The sequence below is a fragment of the Ceratina calcarata genome, unplaced genomic scaffold, assembly GCF_001652005.2.
Source record: "Ceratina calcarata isolate Rehan_Ccalc_2016 unplaced genomic scaffold, ASM165200v1 scaffold49.2, whole genome shotgun sequence".
Lineage (NCBI taxonomy): Eukaryota > Metazoa > Arthropoda > Insecta > Hymenoptera > Apidae > Ceratina > Ceratina calcarata.
The window spans coordinates 298708-317656 of NW_017173325.1; the positions used below are offsets into that span (position 1 = coordinate 298708).

General features: G+C 42.7%; 2 protein-coding genes across 8 annotated transcripts in view; one reads left to right on the plus strand and one right to left on the minus strand.

Moving 5' to 3' along the window:
• dpr1 (defective proboscis extension response 1) overlaps positions 1-18949 on the plus strand; it is a 524556-nt gene that overhangs the window by 89593 nt on the left and 416014 nt on the right. The window lies entirely within an intron of this gene.
• Positions 1-18949, minus strand: part of LOC108627995 (dipeptidase 1) — a 111743-nt gene that overhangs the window by 73258 nt on the left and 19536 nt on the right. For 3 of the 6 annotated variants that reach the window (XM_026816130.1, XM_018029635.2, XM_018029636.2), the window contains exons 2-3: positions 17427-17871; positions 10354-10662 (exon numbers count right to left, since the gene is read on the minus strand). In XM_026816130.1, the coding sequence (XP_026671931.1) occupies positions 10354-10662; positions 17427-17672 (555 nt within the window). In that variant the 5' untranslated portion in view covers positions 17673-17871. Of the gene's footprint in view, positions 1-10353; positions 10663-17426; positions 17915-18949 lie in introns of all 6 variants that reach the window. The other 3 variants (XM_026816131.1, XM_026816129.1, XM_026816132.1) reach the window with 3 other exon arrangements.

The following is an 18949-nucleotide window of genomic DNA, read 5'->3' on the forward strand; positions in this document are numbered from 1 at the left end:
TTCTTCCGACGTCTGATTTCTTTTTAATTATAGGAAATGCGTTTTTCTAAGGTACATAAACTTTTGGGATTGACTGTATAGTCAATACATCCTTAAAAACATATTCGAGGAAAAAATTGTTAACATACAGGAAAAGATAAAATAAAATACTGAAGAAATTTCGTAAACGATTGCGAATGATTAATAAAGCTGCGAAGGAAAAGGGCTGGATTTCGGTGAAAATGTCTAATGGTCGCAGCGCAACGTTTCTTTTTAAAATTTCATTTGCAATTTGCATCGCGTTCCCGGATTCGTTTCCTCCAGCCCCACGCCAGTCACTCCACCGCAGCCTCTCCGGCGTGCAGCGCGCCGCGTCGAGTTATCCCATTAATCTGAAATCCTCGTTGGTTTGATATAACCTTCCCTCCCTTCTCATTTTTTTTTCACCCGCGCACCTGTTGCCACGCGAAATCGCTTTAAGAAATTGATCGATGAGGCGGGAGGACGTTATTTATTTAAAAGCACCGGCACGCGTTCGATCCGTCTTAACTTTTGTCAATTATTCGTTTATAATTATTATCGAAACTAGGGAAACCAAGTTTTGATTGTAGAATAATTAAAAATTTCGAATCAAAATTTCTTCACCCTGCATGGGTAAACATGTAGTTTCTCGGGATCGATGGATAGGTTCCTCGAATGTTTAATGAGTCTATTATTAGATTAGAGCGTCATTACCTAGATGATTTTCGATCATTGTCCCTAACGGTCCGCTAAATTTAGAGCGGCCTGCTTGTTATAGATAGATCATGTAAGCTGGTGAGAACTTCATTAACGTTATCTGATCAAATGGTGTTCGAATAAGCGGATGTTCGATTAAGCGGCGTATATGGCTGCTGTTTGGGTAATGTTCAGTTAAGCGACATTCCAGTAATTTGATGTTCGGATAGTCACGTGTTCGGTTAAGCGATACGCGTTCTAACATAGTTTATAGGGAACCATCGAACGTGCTAATACATATTAAGTACTCGAGCTTCTTATCATCGCGAAGCGAGCTCGATTTAGTCAATTAAAATAATTGGAAGTATACAAGCTACTACTGGAAGCAATAGGCGGTATAAAAGTCAGCACGTAAAGGATGCCTGAAACAGGAATTGTTCAATCGAAACTCGTTTTCCTGCTCGGCTTCTTTCCCGTTCCTTTCTCTGCTTCGATTTCTCACCTCGAGACGCTCTAATTGCATCCAGCTGTGGCGTTTTCCAGTTAGTTTCCAGCCGTTGCGGTAACCCAATTAAAACTTGATCGAGCTGATGAGAAAAGAGCGAGACGGCCGACCGGGACGGTAAAGGAAGAAAAAAGGAGTCCCGGTACAAAAATGGCACGCCGCGGCGTCCTCGATGAAATAGACGGCAACAGTCGTCAATTTTGAAAAATTCGATTAGCGACCACAATGGTCGACGCGTCCGTTCCGTAGCTACTCCTCATTTCCGATCGTCACGCCAGTCATTCCCCGTCTTTCCTTAGTGGGACACTTTCTTTTCCGCTGTACTTCCTCTTTCTTTTTTCCTTGCCCTATATTCGGTCGCAGTGCAATTGAATACAGCGAAGACTAAATTGAAAATAAGTAGCTTCCGAAATTAGCATATAGTATGGATTATTATTAATTAGCCTTCGCTTGTAAACGTCAAACGGAATTAATAGACAGATAAAATTAAGAATTCTCTGCTTTATAATTCACAATCCTCGCTCATCGAGAGCTTCGTGGAAGTTAGAATATTAAAGCGTAGGAAAAATTCTGTCCCACGGAAGCTAGTCACGGGCAAAAAACAAAGCCGCCAGACACGGTAGGCGCAGGGCTGATTTCACCGGGCGTTAGCAAGGGGTGCGAACAAAAGGCGCAGCCCCTCGCACCTGGAAAAGCAGCCACGTAAAAAGACAGAGGACACACAGGGTCCGGGCGCGGGGGCAGGGCGGGCCGCGAGAGAATAGAATAGATTTCTGCGACGAGACGGGCGCGCCGCGGTGGAGGCTACACCCAGGCGAGAAACACCCCCGCGTTTCGAAATTTTTGCCCACCGCTGGTTGGTGCAGCTTCCCCGGGTAATGTCAGAATTACACGGCACCGCGGGAAATTGCAAAACAGCCCCGAGTAGCGACTGCCGCCGCGCGTAATGTTCTCCTTAAAAGCTGCACCTTGTGCAGCGGAACGGCCTGAAAGTTTCTCTGCCCTCGCTGGCGTATAGTGCGCCGCCTCTAACCTGAGTAATAACGCGACGACTACGGGACTCTGAAGATAATTAGATGATCACCAGATGAAAATGGTTTTATCGTCTGCTCCTCTGTGACCAAGGCGTTGCTACCTTCCTACAGTTTTTATACTTTGGTATAACGACAAGAATAATACCGTACAGAATTAGTTTACATTGTTTTTATATATTGTTTCTGAATGTTAGATTAATTTTTGCAGTAGTTCAATGCTTTATTAGTGATTCAGAAACGCAGAGACAAGAGGGTAGTTTTCGAGACTTTATCGGAGCGGAACGATTCAATACATAATTATTTATCAGAAATTTGAGCGGCCCCCGGTATTGTCGTAGAATAAATACCGAACAGTCATTTGCGTAACGAGCTATCAAACTAATTCCAATTCGCATTAAGTAAATTCAAAGCAGCTAGTTTCCGATCGGTTCTCCGCTTGACACGACGAGTCCAAACTTCGAACTCCATATCGTTCCATCAGTTAATGTTAGGATTTCCTGTGTATGTAGTAGGACCAGGTAATTTATATGTAGATACATATGCGCCCGTCTTGCGTTCGTCTCTCGTTCCAATTGATCTTGTCTAGCTCATTCCGATTCTTGGTGCAAATTAATACTAAATTAGTTCGATGGGAATTGTTGAAAAATTTTGGACAATTTCGAATCAAGCCGGGGCTCGTGCTAGCCGAAACTAATTTCAATCTTCACGAGGGCAACACGGACAAGTTAAAAGAGAGCAGGGACCTCCAGGGCGGAAGTTTCAACGCGGAAACTTCGATTAGCTTTCATTCGGTTGAAGAAGAAAGTTCAACTAATATCCGGGGATCCATCGCGTCTCAAAAATAATTTTGTCGCGCGCGTTAGCAACAGAACGTCCCGAGTTCAAATTGGAATCTTTTTCCAGACCTTGGTACACATCGCCTCGATCCCATTCTGCGTTAAAACTCTCTCCCTTGTTAAAACGTGAATGCGAACGGTAAGTCCGGATTTACCGAGGTGTGAAAAATGTCGGTTCGTCGCTTAAGTTAACACCGCCGTTTAATAAGCCCAAACACATAATCGTACGTGAGGATCGATCCGTTTGCACGGTGTTACATATTAGTAAACAGACAGAAAATAGATTGGCCAACCAAATATTGTTAGTTTGCACAGTACGATAAGCTAGCTGCACCGGGTTTATTCAGTCGAGCGTAGGAAAAATGAAGCTTTCAGAGTCCCACGAGACCGTCGCACTCTATTTTTGAACAATTTATAAGCTGGACTTAGTGACTTATTTTATAATTTTTATACATTCTGTAGGTGACAATCTTAATGCCTGGATTTGTCGAACATTCGTTGTTCTAAAAATATCCTGGTTGAATAAACTGTATAAAGTTTGCAACTATATAGAAGATCAAATACGGTTCTGCGGTACCGTTTAGGGAAAAGAAGATAGCAGTGCCGAGAGTCTCGAGTGGGAAATATATTTCCATACATATTTATACGTAGTTCTATTTTAACATGTGAAATATTAAGGCTGCAAAGTGTAATATGCAGATTTAGAGCACAGATGTTCCATTAGGTTGTACGATTTCGTACTATGTACAAGCTCGTAAAGAGGCAAACCCTTTACATCGAGCAGTCGAAAACGCGATCTTAACATCAGTGAACTATACCCTCTTCCCTCGTATAGTCATCGTTTGTCATTTTCTCGTGAAACGAAATGCGCAAGTTATACCTGATCTCTCTCTTTCTCTTTATCTCACGTGTGAAAATGAAGATTTTCACTTTGAAGATGAAATATTAAATTGATAATTTTATTTTTATTAATATACAATTAGTACTCGAGAATTATTTCGGTTGCTCTTAAAAATATTTTGAATGGAATACTAATATTTTCTGAATATTTGCTTATGACGATTATTGGCTGAGACTGACTGAGATAACTGGCGAAATATCGCAGGCAGGAAATTGTTACGCTTTAGTGACGGAGACAGCGCGATAAAAATGCGCGACATAGACGCGACATATTAAACTCGCCTTAAACTACCACCAGATGAGCCACAATAACGTTGGATATTTCCGTCATCTGCGACTGCCAGCTAGCTATGGCCGGAAGCGGAGGAAAAAAGAAAAGAAGAAAAAATGAAAAAGTACATACAGTTTGCTTATGTCGCGCACTTATGTCAACAGCGCGAGCAGCGAGGTCAACTCGAACCCAACACGCGGAAACAGAGAAAATCCAATATCCGTCGCGAAACGAAACGACGCTTGAACATTCCGTCGACTGCGCTTCCCTCGAACGCCGACCGAATGGCCATGAATTCGAAATTCTCAGATCTAACCGGGATTTATTGAAGTTTTTGACAACGCTGATTTCGAACGTTTTTCATCCCGCCCCTTCTTCCGGCGAGCTGCTGCTGCTGGTACAGTCCCGCGTCACTGTCAAACCTGATCTACGTGCAGGCGCTATTGTGCGTGTACGTTTGCGTGTACATACGATATGCAAGAGTGGACATTGCGGGGCGAAATTTAAATTTCGTCGAAACGTCATTTTTAGCTGACTGATTTATCGTTTTTTACACGCTTGACACGAATTTAACACGGATCAGTGTTTGAAGCGTAAGGAAAAGCAGCATGTGAATTGTTAATTGACGTTTATGATGAACCATTAGGTTTTTGATGTTTAGATACATAAATCATGATTATAATTTTGACATTTATAATTTTCAGTCCGCCTGCGTAAGATTTTTTTTTATCCAAAATGTTCCAAGCTGGGTAAAAGAGGGAGGGATTTTTTATTTCAAATATGACCGGATAATGAAATTGAATTAAAGTGCTTTTCCGTTCGTATGAACGCTATGTTTAATTAGGATATGCGAATAACGCAATATTTGGATAAGCTATGTTTGAATAGCGAGGGTTTTGCCATGGTATAATTTTGATCTAGGTTTGGGTTACACCGAAATTTAACGTACAATATTAATATAGCACTAGCCAGTAGCGCAAATGTCACTCTTGTGTAATTTAACAATACGAATGATGAATAGCCGCAATTGAATGTAATGCTTTCTCAGTGGTTACTAATTGATTAACGTCAGATTTATCCCATCTCATAAATTAAACTTCACACGAATGCAATAGTAATAGCAATAAAATACTATAGTACTTCGAAATAATAAAAATTCACAAATTTTTATGTCCTGAAGTAATTTAATTGAAAAATCGTTTCTTCCGCTTATTTTTCAATGCCATTCACGATTAGCAAATAGAATATTTTTCTAGATTTTTCTGAATCTGTGTTTTCAAAATAGCGGTTGCGATACTCGAAATTAACCGGTTTCATAGCCACGCACGATGGCTTTTCAGGAGGACTTCGCGGCTCGTCGTAGCATCTCTCCCTTGACATAATTATACTGATAATGAGTCGAGTCAAGTTCTAGAGAGGCTTGAGAGACCGCGATTTACTCGAAATCCTTCGACGGCTCAGAATTCACGGACAGAATTCAACGGAATCCCGCTTAAGCAGTTCTCAAACATTCCACGACATGGAAAATTGTTCTATCAAATATTTGAAACCCAATCAATTTAATCATCCATTATACCACAATGAAACTTGTTACTCTCGTAATACACGTAGTACAACAATTATATCGTTTAAATACGAAAGACGAATTCCTGTTTTCTCTACAGAATTTTGTCTGTGAATAATCGTACGTACCTTCGTGTCTAAGAAAAGTTGAAAATATTCAAACCAGCCATATGAATCATCGATAAAGGTTGTACAACAGTTTCGGAAATTCATTGCGCAATAATGGTAGCTGGTTCGGCAATAGTAGCAAAAATCGAGGTGGCCGTATGCCACGTTCATAAAGACGAAATAGAAAAACCGGGGAACATGCTCGCAAATAAAGGGATATACCTCGAGCCCGATAAAACGGTATGTAAATCAGTGAATCAGACGGAGGAGGAGAACGAGGACGGGAAGAAAGAAGGAAATATACGAGTTCCATCGAAGGACCCTGACCATACCGGCATGTGCGTTCCGCTCACATAACCGGTGCACACACGGGCCAATATACATATGTATATTGCCGAAGTTTACTTGCTGCAGTGCAGTAGTAACGTCGCCCCCTTCAACCCCTTCAACCGGTTAGTACCCGGTGGATCTCTTCTCGTCCCTCCGCCGCGCGATTCACTTTCTGCCTTGCTGCATGCACGTTTCACCCCGTTACCCTCTCGCCCCTCCATCGCTAGCCGCGTTCTTCTCTCGTTTCATCCTGTCCATGTTCCCGAAATCATGTCCGTCTCTCTCGCCTGGCGTTCACCGGCCTCGTTCATCCCGGGACCTCACCCGCGCGCTCGTTCGTCCTCCTTCTTCACCCCCCTCCGCAGCAACGTCCGAAAATGGGCACTCCACCTGGTCGAAATGGTTTTCAAAAAGTTTTGCTCACATGTGGCTACCTATCCGGCTAGTAGCTAGACAGCCAGCCCCTCTTCTTCCGCCCCGGTGAACACCCACGCGTGATCGGCACCACCGCGGCCGGCCGGTCCGGGCGTGGTCGTGTACGTGGGAATACACACGCACACACTCGGCCGCACCTGACAGGTATTACGATGATAGATACGCGCGTACCACTTTTTTCCTCTCGCTCCGCCGCGCCGCGCCTCTGCGTCCCTCTCTCGGCCGCGGATCTCTTCCGGTCCTTTTGCCACTAGCTGGCAGCCAGCCAGAATCCACGGTGCTACCACGCGCGGAACCAGGACACCGGGAGTTCGACGTTGTAACATCTCCGTGGGCAGCGCCATTTCAAAATGAATTTTTCTTCCCTCTGTTCGCGTCTCTTTCTGTGTTTCCCTTTGCCGGGGCGCATGTATGCGCGCCCACCGGTTCGGGCGCGTGTTTTTTTTTTCTTCCTTTTTTCCTGTAACCGCGCGGCTTACCTGGTCAAACGAGGGCACGATAGCGAACATCGAGCCAGAAGACCGCGCGGTTTGCTCAAAAGGATTCGTTTTGATGAGAGACCATTTTTTCCTCTTTCTGTCCCATCCTTCTCTGCGATCGTTCTCCCCCCTCTGGTTTTTGGTCTTTTGTTCGTTCGTGTTTTTTCTATTTTTCACCTTTTGCTCGCTTTTTCCCAGCTCGTTTTTTTTTTGTACGATTGCCCATGAAACCTTTTTTCCCCGGCGTTCCATTATATGCCTCGCGCCGCTGGCGAGGAGTGTTACGCTTAGCAATTTTTTTGATATGTACATAAACGAATTAACAAATTGATTAATCGAGGCAAAAGAAATGAAGTTTCCACGTTTATTCATCTCCCGAACTTTTTGATTGGTTCCTAAGTTCATTTATGCATTATTCTAAAAAATAGTACGCTTGGAGTTTAGAGCTTCGAGATCCAACGTCGTCAATAGTTCTCTCCTAATGCAAATCTGCCCACAGTGAAATAAAATCAGCTCGCGTATTCTATTCGGAAAAAGAGGAAGTTCGCAATAAAGCGATCGTTTTGAGAGGTGCATTACGGGCCGTAAAATTGTTTTCGTCGACGCGACGCCGCGGGTGGAGTCGGGGGTGGCTCGAGCTTTACGTTCCAGTCGTGTGTAAAAGATGCGTTCAAACGGTTCCGGGTAGAGCGGCAGGTTCACTCGGAGGGTCCGTGCATAATCGTAAAGAAACATTGTTGGGTAGCTCGGAACGCGCCGGAACGCGAGGAGGGCCGCCTATTCGCCCTCGTCCGGTTCCGCTTCTCGTGCGGCCAGGAAGCAGCTTTAAAGCGTTTTAAATTAGTGCGACCAGGGGCTAGGAAGAAAAAGTTTAAATGGTCTGCTTTCGGGCGGCGAATTATTTAAATCGTCGAACGTGTTGGCTAATTTGGTTGAATTAAACGCGGTGACGTTGCGTGAAACATGATTTACGCGGTTTAATTGGATTGTGGCATTTGACCATTGCATTGTTATCACTGTTTACACATTTCCTATTCATATTGCAATTATTAACCAATGTAATGAAATCGATAAAAGTAGAGGACCGATGGCCGCTACGAAAGTATCGATAAAACGGGAGACAAATTTATTCCCCTCATTCTTCTCCGCTGTCCGGTTGGCACAAAGGTTGGCCAAACCTCCGCGTACATTTTCCCGGGATCGACGAGAGGACAATCGATTTTTCTCGTCGCAGTTGGACGCGTTCCCGTGACATCACGGGAACCTTCAAATTTTCACTGGGAGCGGGCGCATCCTGAACCGGGTGAAAAGGGAGAGAATGCCCGGCGACAACAGAGTCGGCCCAACCGCAACTCTCTATAACAGAAGCGTCCTTTTGTGGGTGTTCCATAGAGAGCTCGTACGTTATCGCAAGTACGGAATCGTGAGGACTTAAAGTATAACGCCGTCGGGACCTTTCTTTCGGCGGAAACTGAGTGCCGCCTCATCATCCTTCTTTTCTTTATCCTTGGACGCGCGCCCTGCCCCTTTTACTCTTTCTCTCTCTCTCTCTCTCTCAGTGTCTGCCTCTACCCTTCCATTCTGTCGCGGCCACGGCGTGTTCCACGAATTCACAGAAGAATTTCTGTGTCCCGATATAAGAGACAAGAAAACGCCGCCGCCAGAAGCGAGGAAGCGTGCAGCCGTGGCAAACGAGGAATTCTTTGTGAATTTTTCAGACTGCAAATGAATTACTCGCGATGGTAACGGCCCGTACACGGGAGACGACGGAGGGAGGAGGGGGCTTTCATGAGGAGTTGAAACTGCGAATTGGGCCACAAACTGTAATAATTTGATGAGCCCGTGTGCGTTATCTTTATTTATTTACGCCGCGGCAGGACGGGCCTGCGAATTGATTTAATTTCATCCAGCGCCGCGGGACTCCACGACGATTAAAAATTCCTAACTCTCGTTTTGTACCACGTATTCCAGTGTAACTCTCACAAATTCGTTTCAATTATTTAGCATGCTGTCCGTACAGCCGGACTAATTAAGAAATTAGTAGTAATTTTTCATGTATAACATTCGCCAAAGTTTTGTCACAGAATCAAATGGACACTTGGAAGAATTTTTTTCATCAGTAGTTTTAATAAATTGCTGTTGGTAGCGGAGATACTAGTCGTACAAGATTCAGTAGTAGACAGCATTAAACCTTGTCTCGATGAGATATTTAACAAGCCATAAACACGTTGGCAGTTCTAATGTTCGCGTATCGGATATTTTATCGCGATTAGCAAGATGATAGGAAGTCGTGTGGCTCTCACATTCCGCGAGGAAATGTTCCCACCGATACACTCGGGTATCCTTTTGAAACATTTAAACGTGTCGCATCGCTGCGCGACATCATCGGGGAGGAGCTTTCATACGTCTACCGCTCTTCCGGTAAAGTGTGTACGATGGAGTTTCTTCAGGATCCGGTTTCAGAGTCAAGGACTTAAAAGCCGTTCGTTCGATGAAGTTCGGACACGCTGAAAGTTGGACACTTTTAAGCGTCGTTTGTTGAAGCCGACCGCGTCCAGCTTTTCTCATGCAAGAGAGAACCGGATCGGCCGGGAAGGGAGGGGCCATTAACGTTAAAACGTTTACTTTCGACAGTTGAGAAAGCAATCAAAAAGTAGTTGTTACTCCGAGACAGAAATGGAGTGAAACTGGACGATAAGTTTTCGATGTTTCGTCCATCATTCCGACTTGAAATATTATTAGGTATAATAGAATTCATTTCAAGAAATTTTGTTTAAATAGAAGATTATAGTAGACTTATTCGATAGTCAAATAAATGCTTTGCCTGCTCTGTAATTGCGTTCTAAAGAAAATAGCTCTCTTAAACATCAATTTATTATACATAACGATTTAAAAAATAATAAAGCCATGAATACAGGATGTTCTAAGGATTTACGAGGAATTCGTTGTTCACAACTATTCAGCGATTTCAACTCGATAAGCAAATAATCAAGTCCAAACGACGAGTTGATCAGCGACTGGTTCATGTAGCTAAAAAAAACTCGAGTTCCTAACAATGGGAAAACCAGAATAATTACTAGAACGTGATACTAACGAGAACAGGCGGGCGATTCTCTTCTGTTTGGTAATGCGGCCGCGTGAGATAGCTGATATTCGTGGGGAGCGAAAGATGATATCAATTATAAGGGCAATTTACCTGATAGTCCATGTAGTTCCCGTAGCCCATGTGGTTGCAGGTGCAGGCGCACGCCTGGATGTGCCTCCGCATATCTAGCTCGACCTCCTCGCCGCAGACACCTCTGCTCGCGGCCATCATGGTATCCCCCATGCAGTAACCGCTCGTGCAATACATTCTCGGGTCACTCTGATCCAGGTACCCGCCGCCGGTGTCGTCGTACCCGAGTCCGCTCGCGCACCTGGAATCCGAGGTATATCCCACGCGAGATTGGGGACGCTCCTCGTATCCCAGCCTGGACTGGGGCCGATGGAAGCTCGGAGGTACATCCTGCGACATGAACAAGGTTTTGCGATAAGCTCCTACCGTTCACCAGGTGCGTTATTGGAGAGGGTAACGGTGGATAGGAGTTCGCAATAAGTTACAAATAAATATACAGCTCCGGGACATTTGATTTACTACAGCCGTTTAATACCGTGCTACTAGCCACGATTATCAAGTATATTTATAATGGGATTAAGCATATGATAAAGCACACGATGCAAGGATAAATATTTCATAAATTATAACTCCATAACCCTAATCTTAAGCTATTTGGTTTTGTCATTTTCATATTTCAAAATGTTTACACTGCACGCTTTTGTTAACTTCATATTTTACGTCGTTATTCTGCTTCCATAGCGTTCTCTGTTCCTTATCAGTATTCTAAGTGGTCTACTAATTTGGTGCATTGCCTTTCCACTTTCCAATTATTGCATAGTTTGCACATCCGACTCCTATTAAAATCAACCTCCTGCTCCGAAGCCTGGTACTCTGCCGGCGATGTTCCTCCTCCAGGAAATGTCTTACGGTTGATAACACTATGCATATTCCGTTGACCCACATCGTTCGAATTCTAATCAGTCCTCATTCCGTATGAGTAATCTGCTACCCTATAATTCTTCGCGTTGGAAAGCAGCCTCCCGAGTAGTAGTCGTGCCGGATATCGATTTCAATTTGGAAATGGTCTCGATTCGTGAAACACGACGAAACACCGTTCTCCGCGGCAAACTTTCCCCGCGGCTTTGTTCTTCGGAAGTCTACCGTGGATGCCGATGAACATGTTCTTAACGAGAGCCACAATCTTATCTAACAAGAAACGCTATTCATCCCTTAGTTCCTTTCATACCGAAAGTCTTTCGTTTTCAAATCTTCAATTCTCTGCCTCCAATTTGGATGAACCATCAAATATTCTATCCCTTTCCATCCGCACGTCTCTTTGATCTCTCTTCTTCTATAATAATTTGTGTTATTTTGGAGCGAGTATTTAAAATTAAGAAAAAGACGTTCTCTCGCACGGTCGCTTAAAGCGTGAACGATTCTTGATGAGCGGAGCACGAGTGAACCGTTAAAACCTTCAGTGAAATTTGAAAGAGTTCCGCCGCGCTTTCAGAATTAAAATTCGTTATGCAATTCAGTCGGAATCATATATTTTTATCTTTGACATCGCGGACGTTAAAAGGAATAAAGACTTCATAGCCGTTTGCTTCTATATCGACAAAGTATAAAGTTTATACCTCCGGAAAATCGGATGATGAATAAATTAGCCACTAATTAAGGAAAAGTTAGGAGAATGAAATTTGTTTAATTGATTAATAAGAGAACTGATTTAATACCTTAACTTACAATAAGTTTACGTGATTCGGCTTTTTTGTAGTATTTGGAATGATTTCGTCGCGATAGAACAGACGCGGGATGTAAATTAGTTAGCCGAGACGGACTTATGTGCAACTGTTTCAACAATTCCTTTGGTTGGATTTTACATAGCTTCGCACTCGAATCGCAAATTTAACTTTCCACTTTCGCCGACTTCGCGTAACCAAATACGAAAGTGACAATTTGCATCGCAACATAAATCAGTTTTTCTCTTCTTCTTAAGCTTATGAAATTTTTATTATCAATTATTTTTAATAAAAAAAGTAGATTCAGTCTATATTTTTATGATGCTTCGTCGAACTTATAATATTAGACTGTCAAGAAAAGAAAAATTCAGTTTGTTGATAAAAAACCGACTTTGGATAAGAAATTACCAGAGAAATAATTTTCGTCTCGTGCATTCGTTTCCCCGAAACACGATTAGAGCGCATCGATTTGTCATTTGCCGCGACGAAGGCAGCGCGTTTCCTGTTTGGAAAGTAGCTTTTAAGAGTCCCAGCAGAGACAACGACGACGAAGAAAAAAGGGAAATCGGTTCGATCAGCCAGTGTCCCTGCGCTCCACACCGCTTCAACGCCGACTAACAATGAAACACTTCAGAGAAACATTATCGATCCGCGAACTCTTTAGACATCATTCCTTCCCGTGTTGAATCCCGTTAGAATTAGAACCATCGAGATTCATCGCAATTGTTGTTCAGTCACACGTCTGCGCGCAACCACTACAAATTGCAAGCAGCAGTGATTACATTTTTGTATTCAGTACATTCGAAGATTAAGGTTTACGTATATACGTCTGAATCTCCTATCGTAACGCGCAGAACGTTTCCTCGTATTCAAGTTTCGCACAACTGCATAAACATCCGCATAGCAATCATTGACATGTAATATCGAGCTACGGGGAGAAAGACGATGCGTACGTGGCTGTTCTCGTTTGCATTACATATGGAAATTGCATCTGGCGCGATGACGGATGAGATTCGAAGGGACGGGAACGGAAACGGGGACGGGGCAGGAGGCGGGCTTATCGCCAAGGAATAAATGTTGATTTATTTTTGACGGTATCGTTTCGCGAGGCCCGGCCGCGATACTTTTTCTGCCGTAAGCATTGCCTGAATTCCGAAAATATGGCGAGGGAAGCTCGAGTAACGCCGGCGAACTGGGCCAAATCGATATCCGGCCGAATATATGTACACGGGGAGAAGTTCAAACTTGAAGCATGCACGCTGGCCTCCGTCGAATCAATTTTCGATTCTCGAAAAGCCATAATGGCCGCAAGGGGCTTCCAGGCCGGGGCTGCTGCCCTTGCTCGGAGGAGGAGGCTTATCCGAACCGTGAGCGCGGCGCACCTTGCTCAAAAGCCCTGCTTTCCGGTTGATGAACACGTTGCTCGGCGATGCATCGAATCGCTGCCGAGAGATGTATGGACGCTGTTATTACAGTTCGCGATGATGATGATGATGATGATGATGATGATGATCGCCGTTAATAGCACGTTTCGAACTACTGCTGACCGTTTGCCAGACACTTTCTGCTGTGTAGGTGGAAGTCATGTTGGTAGACGACTGGTGTTGATTAGGCGATGGAAGAAAATGTATACGCACGTTTACCTTCGCTGAATATTAATTACATTTTAAATCATCGGAATGAGGAAATATGAAATGGAATTTGAGAATTTCAACACAAGGGTAGATAATATTTCTTCATGTATCTTTGAAATAAATTCGTGGTATTTAAAATATTATAATTAAATATTCAGCATTACAAACATTTTTTATGTTCAAACCGTCAAAAGAACGGAAATGTTACTCCCGAGAGAAAAAAGAAATCACTAACGCGTGTAATTCGGAACAACCAGAACGACTTGGAAGCAACTCAGTAACGGATGATGTCTCCAATTCTCGGAGAAAGACGAATTGAAATATGTCAGTACGGTTCGCAACAATAGTTATTGTCGGGGACAAATCTTTTTCACCGTTGAGCAGTGCGATATTCCGATAGACCGCTGCTAGTTGACAACCGAGCCATGAAATGGAAGGTTATAGAAAATGACAATTTTTTTCACTCTTCCTTTTCGAAATTTTTTTATTTCAAATCGACGTTCGAATTGCGTTACGTCTGTTCGCGGCGAGTATTATTGACAGTGACAAATATGCTAGTATTGGATGTAACGGGTAGCACTTCGGCTAACTGGGTCGTGAAACGAACAGAACAAATTGGAATTCCTTTGGTTAGGGTTTTTCAAGTCTGAAGAAGAACAATGATCGATGTCTATTTTCAATAAAGCAGGACATAACTGCATTCGTTTCGCATTGGTAATAATAACGAGCATTTTATTTCGCCTTGTTGCCAGTAAGAAAATCTGCGATAAGCGAGCAATTAACAATTTTATATAAATACAAGTCTTTAAGAGATAATAATAGATACAAACAAGGAACGTAGAATGACTAATTTCTTTGTCGTTCGCTCCATTTGTTTGATAACTTCTTTCAGGTAATCGTGTTTTAAAAGTATTCCTGCCTCCACTTTCGAAGTTTCAATTCTTACAAACTCCCGACTTTCTCATTTGGTAATCAAAGGCTAATTGTTAAGCTCATCTTCCCCTTCATTAAAGGTTCTTGTACATTCCTGGAAAGCGAAACACACAAATTAAAGTAATTTGCTTATCCGGTAATGGAAAAGAAACGTTAGTACTAAAAATTGAGAAATAAAACCGTCCGCATTTATTTTCTCTGAAGAATGGAGAGAGGGGCATGATCTAAAGTTTGTTCTTGGAAATCATAACTTCGGAACGAAACCTTTTTGTTCATTAAGAGCCTGTCACTTGGCTAAAATGTAAGCTGGGGTCGCGTGGGCGGGGTGTTCAGTAGAAAATGTATAACAGTGGGAATAGTTTAAGGTAACGACGCGTTTCCATGAAACGGCAGCAACGTTAATATTCCCAGCTCAAAGAAATATGTGCATATCGTTAATTTTAGGTGCAACGAAGTATACGAGTAGTAATGCTCGCTGAAGCGGGGATCAAAGAAACACGGCCACGCGCATGCCTGGCCAGGAATTTCAAAAAGGAACGAGGTTTCATTGAAAGAGAGATGGCATGCCGTGTGCCTAAAGCGTGGCGTGGATTCAGCAGAGAAAAAAGAAAGAATAAAAAAAAGAAACAAAATGCATCGCATGCTGATGCGATCCATTCCCATTATTTTTGAGGCCAATCTACGCCGAGCGTTGAAATCGAATTTCCTGTGAATTGGTCCAATAATCATGAGAATTAACAATATGGTTTCGATAAAATTAATGTAGATTATCAAAATTATAAAGAGCTTTTAATCAAGTATGAATATTTTTTATTTCGTACGCATCGTTATCCACTGATACCGTATGAGATTAAATTATACAAATACCATTTGTTAAATTGGACATTTTCCCTGCATCGTGTATTAATTTTTCCAAATGTAATAGAGAATTGTCTACAGTCGTAGAACCGGTGGGACAATAATCGCGAAACAAATTGGCTCTGGGCGCGTTAATTAATGTCCACTAATTAAATTATAAGCGTTTCGGGGACACTAATCGGCCGTGGAAGGGCCGATGTGTGTATGTCTTTTGTGCGGCAACTTCGCGTAACGCAGGGGGTCTTAGAATTAGTTAAGCCCGAAATGGCTCATATTGCTGGCGTCAGACTATCGAACAAAGTTACCTGCTGAATCATCAGCGGCTTAAAGTTTCCCTTCTCAGCACTAATTAACCCCGCGTGCTCCTTTCGCCACGGGTGCCACCTTGCGCCGGTGTGAAATTTAATTTTCAACGGGTGTACAATAATCATAAATATTAGGATCGACTGCAGCGTACGTATTCCTCGGCTCGTTCCGTGCTATCGGATCAATTAAGGATGTATTGGCTATACATATCTTTTTAAAAAATGCGTTTCTAAAGTGCATAAACTTTTGGGATTGACTGTACAGCCAATACATCCTTAAAGAGCAATTGTCGATGGACGAAATAATTAATCGATTACTCCTGAAGTATTTGAAGTAGAAAAAAATTGTACATGACCTTCCTTGCAGTAATAGCAGTACCTACAATTTTTATTTGAACCATTTTTCGCTAGCTTCAATAATTAACTAAAAAGTGAAACTGTTTATTGCAAAACCTTTTTTTCGTCTGTAAATGTATCGAACAAAAGTTGTATCTCCAGCTATCATCATTATCTACACCTTATCAAGCCAGACTCATCGGTGCATCGTCATAGTCATTTACCGACTTCCTCGGTACCAATTATCACCGAAAGAAGCGATATTCGACTGTGTTTTTAGCCCCATTGGATCGTATTCGCTGTCCCAACGATTACACGGGCACTTTCACTCTTTAGTAATATCTCTTCGGTGGTGCAACTAAACAGAATCGATGGATATCGATGGTCCTCTGTAATTGGGCATTCCATATTTTTTATCGTGATCCCGAAATAATTAATGATATCAGATTAGTTTGCCTGGTTGCAAGCTGTATTAATGTTTTCATTATGGCCAATTTTGTAATATTCATTAGTACAAAATGGATGTCATTTGTTACTTAAAATTACTTTCTTGGAGGAGAAATTAGATCCTATTTGTTCGTTCATTCTTTCGTTGATTATAGCCTGTATCGCTTCATGTACAATACATATTGCATACGTTATAACTAGCTATGCTACTCCAAACAATATTTGATGCTAATGAGGGTGTTTGTTGCATATGTAGCTTAATTATCTTTAAACATGCAAATTGGTGCAACAATTATCCCTACGATCTGATTCCGTTAGAAATTATATGTTAACTGATGCCAATTGACTGAAATTTTAAATACAATGTGTGAATTCCTAATTGACTGATAGAACTTTCTAAGTATTATTTATATTACGCGATTGAAGTATCGAAACGAATATTTTTGAGGTATCGTAATGCCAATGCAATAGCAAGAAATAAATTCTAATGGCAGTAGACGCTTTCAGTGAGACTCTTAACGAGACGAGTGCATGCCTCGCGAAATTATTGCACAACTGGACGACTGGATATGAATCTTCTCGAATTTATGGTTCGCTCTTGTAATAAAATAATCAATTCGAAATCGAACGCTAACGACGTGAGACAAGATGACACAAGACGAGACGAGACATGCATGTACTCCTTGCAATGTTTTTTATTGTAAGAGCTAAAGATATTAAATGATGTATGTCTTATTTTTTCAATGCTTGATTAAATACTTATACGATTTTTACAATTGCTCGAAAATCAATTGGAGAACTATATTTTATAGTCCCAAGTTTTATAACGTGTATTTCACCTTCAGTTGCTTTTATCTTACCTCGACGATAGGCTTATTACTAATACATGGAGCAAAAGATAAGAAAGTTGAGCCACGTACCTGGGTATAGGTGTCATCTTGATAGGGAGTCCTGCGATGACACTCGTCGTAGCACCTGCCGTCGTATCCGCTCGGCGGTCTTGGGTACGGATCCTGGACCGCGGCCGCGGCCGCGCAGCAGTCCGGTATTTGCGCTTGGTAGGTCTCGTAGGGACACTTGTCAGGTTGGCCGACGGCGGTTCGCGGGGCCTGGTGCACCCGCTCCTGGGGCCCGGTCCCGTAACCGGTACCGCCGGAGTGATGCATCGTGTCCACCCGTCGATCACCACTGCTCTCGGTCACCAAGATCACTGCATCGTCGCGTACGCGTGCACGATCGGCGCTAAGCGATACCACGTCTTTCTCGCGAGCCGCTCTCCGCGCTTCGGGTCCATCGTCACTTTCCTCCTCGCCTCCGCGTGCACCCGCCGCGCCGAATCCCTACTAGCCCGGGCCTAGGGCGGACCTAAATTCGTAAACAGGGTGAGACAGGGCAAAACTGTCTCACCCTGATCAAACGACCTATGCTATTTTAATCATTTTCTTAATGAGACCTAACATGAATCCGAAACGATGAACAGTCTGATAATTTAGAACGGGGCAAGAAGAAAATATCTCGCTTGTTGCCTGACTAAAAGATTTTTAATTATTCCATTCGCTCGAGCACGCTACAAGGAAGATCAGAAAAGCGGAATCGATGAAGCGTGTTCAGGTTCGGTTATACAGTTTATATGGTGTACACTTATACACGAAGGTATCGGTTTCCAAGGAGGTTGCCGCGCCTGATCGTTCGATTCCAATTTACCGCGGGTTATTTTTCGTACGAGGCCATTATTTTCTTCCACGTTTCTCACACAGAATGTTATAGAGAATCTGCTCTCTTTCTCCCTTCGCTTTTCTCTCACTCTCTCTCTTTCTATCCATCTCCTAGTGTCTCTCTCAAGTCGCTGGGAAAGTCTCGGTGAAGTGATATCGATAGATAAAAGGTTGATTCGTCGAATCGAACGATTGAACAATTTCCTGGTAGCAAGATATCCCGCGCAAGTACTTCAGACAGATATCCGACAGTTATCCGGGATGCTCGGTAAAAAAGGAGCGCACCATTCGAGGCGATGTTTCCTCAACTTTCGAAACGGGCTTGGAACGCTCGAGCAATTATTCTGTGGTCCGCATCGTTCCGGAGGAGATTTAAATTTTCGATCTATCTTTAATTACCATACCATGAACACGCGTACCTCGTTATCCAACGAATTTGGCACGAATATCTGACAACGAAAGGTACTTAGTCGGGGAGATATTGCCACAACCAAGAAGTACACGGTAGCAAGGATACGTTAAATAAAATTGAACTTTTCGAATACTGATCCGTGCAATTTCCATTTCCATTTTGTAACTTACAAGGAAACGATGTCGTTTTGACGATAGCTTTTTTTAAGGATGTATTGGCTATACAGTCATTCCCCAAAGTTTATGTACCTTATAAAAACGCATTTCCTATAATTAAAAAGAAATCAGACGTCGGAAGAAGAATGCTAATAATAAAT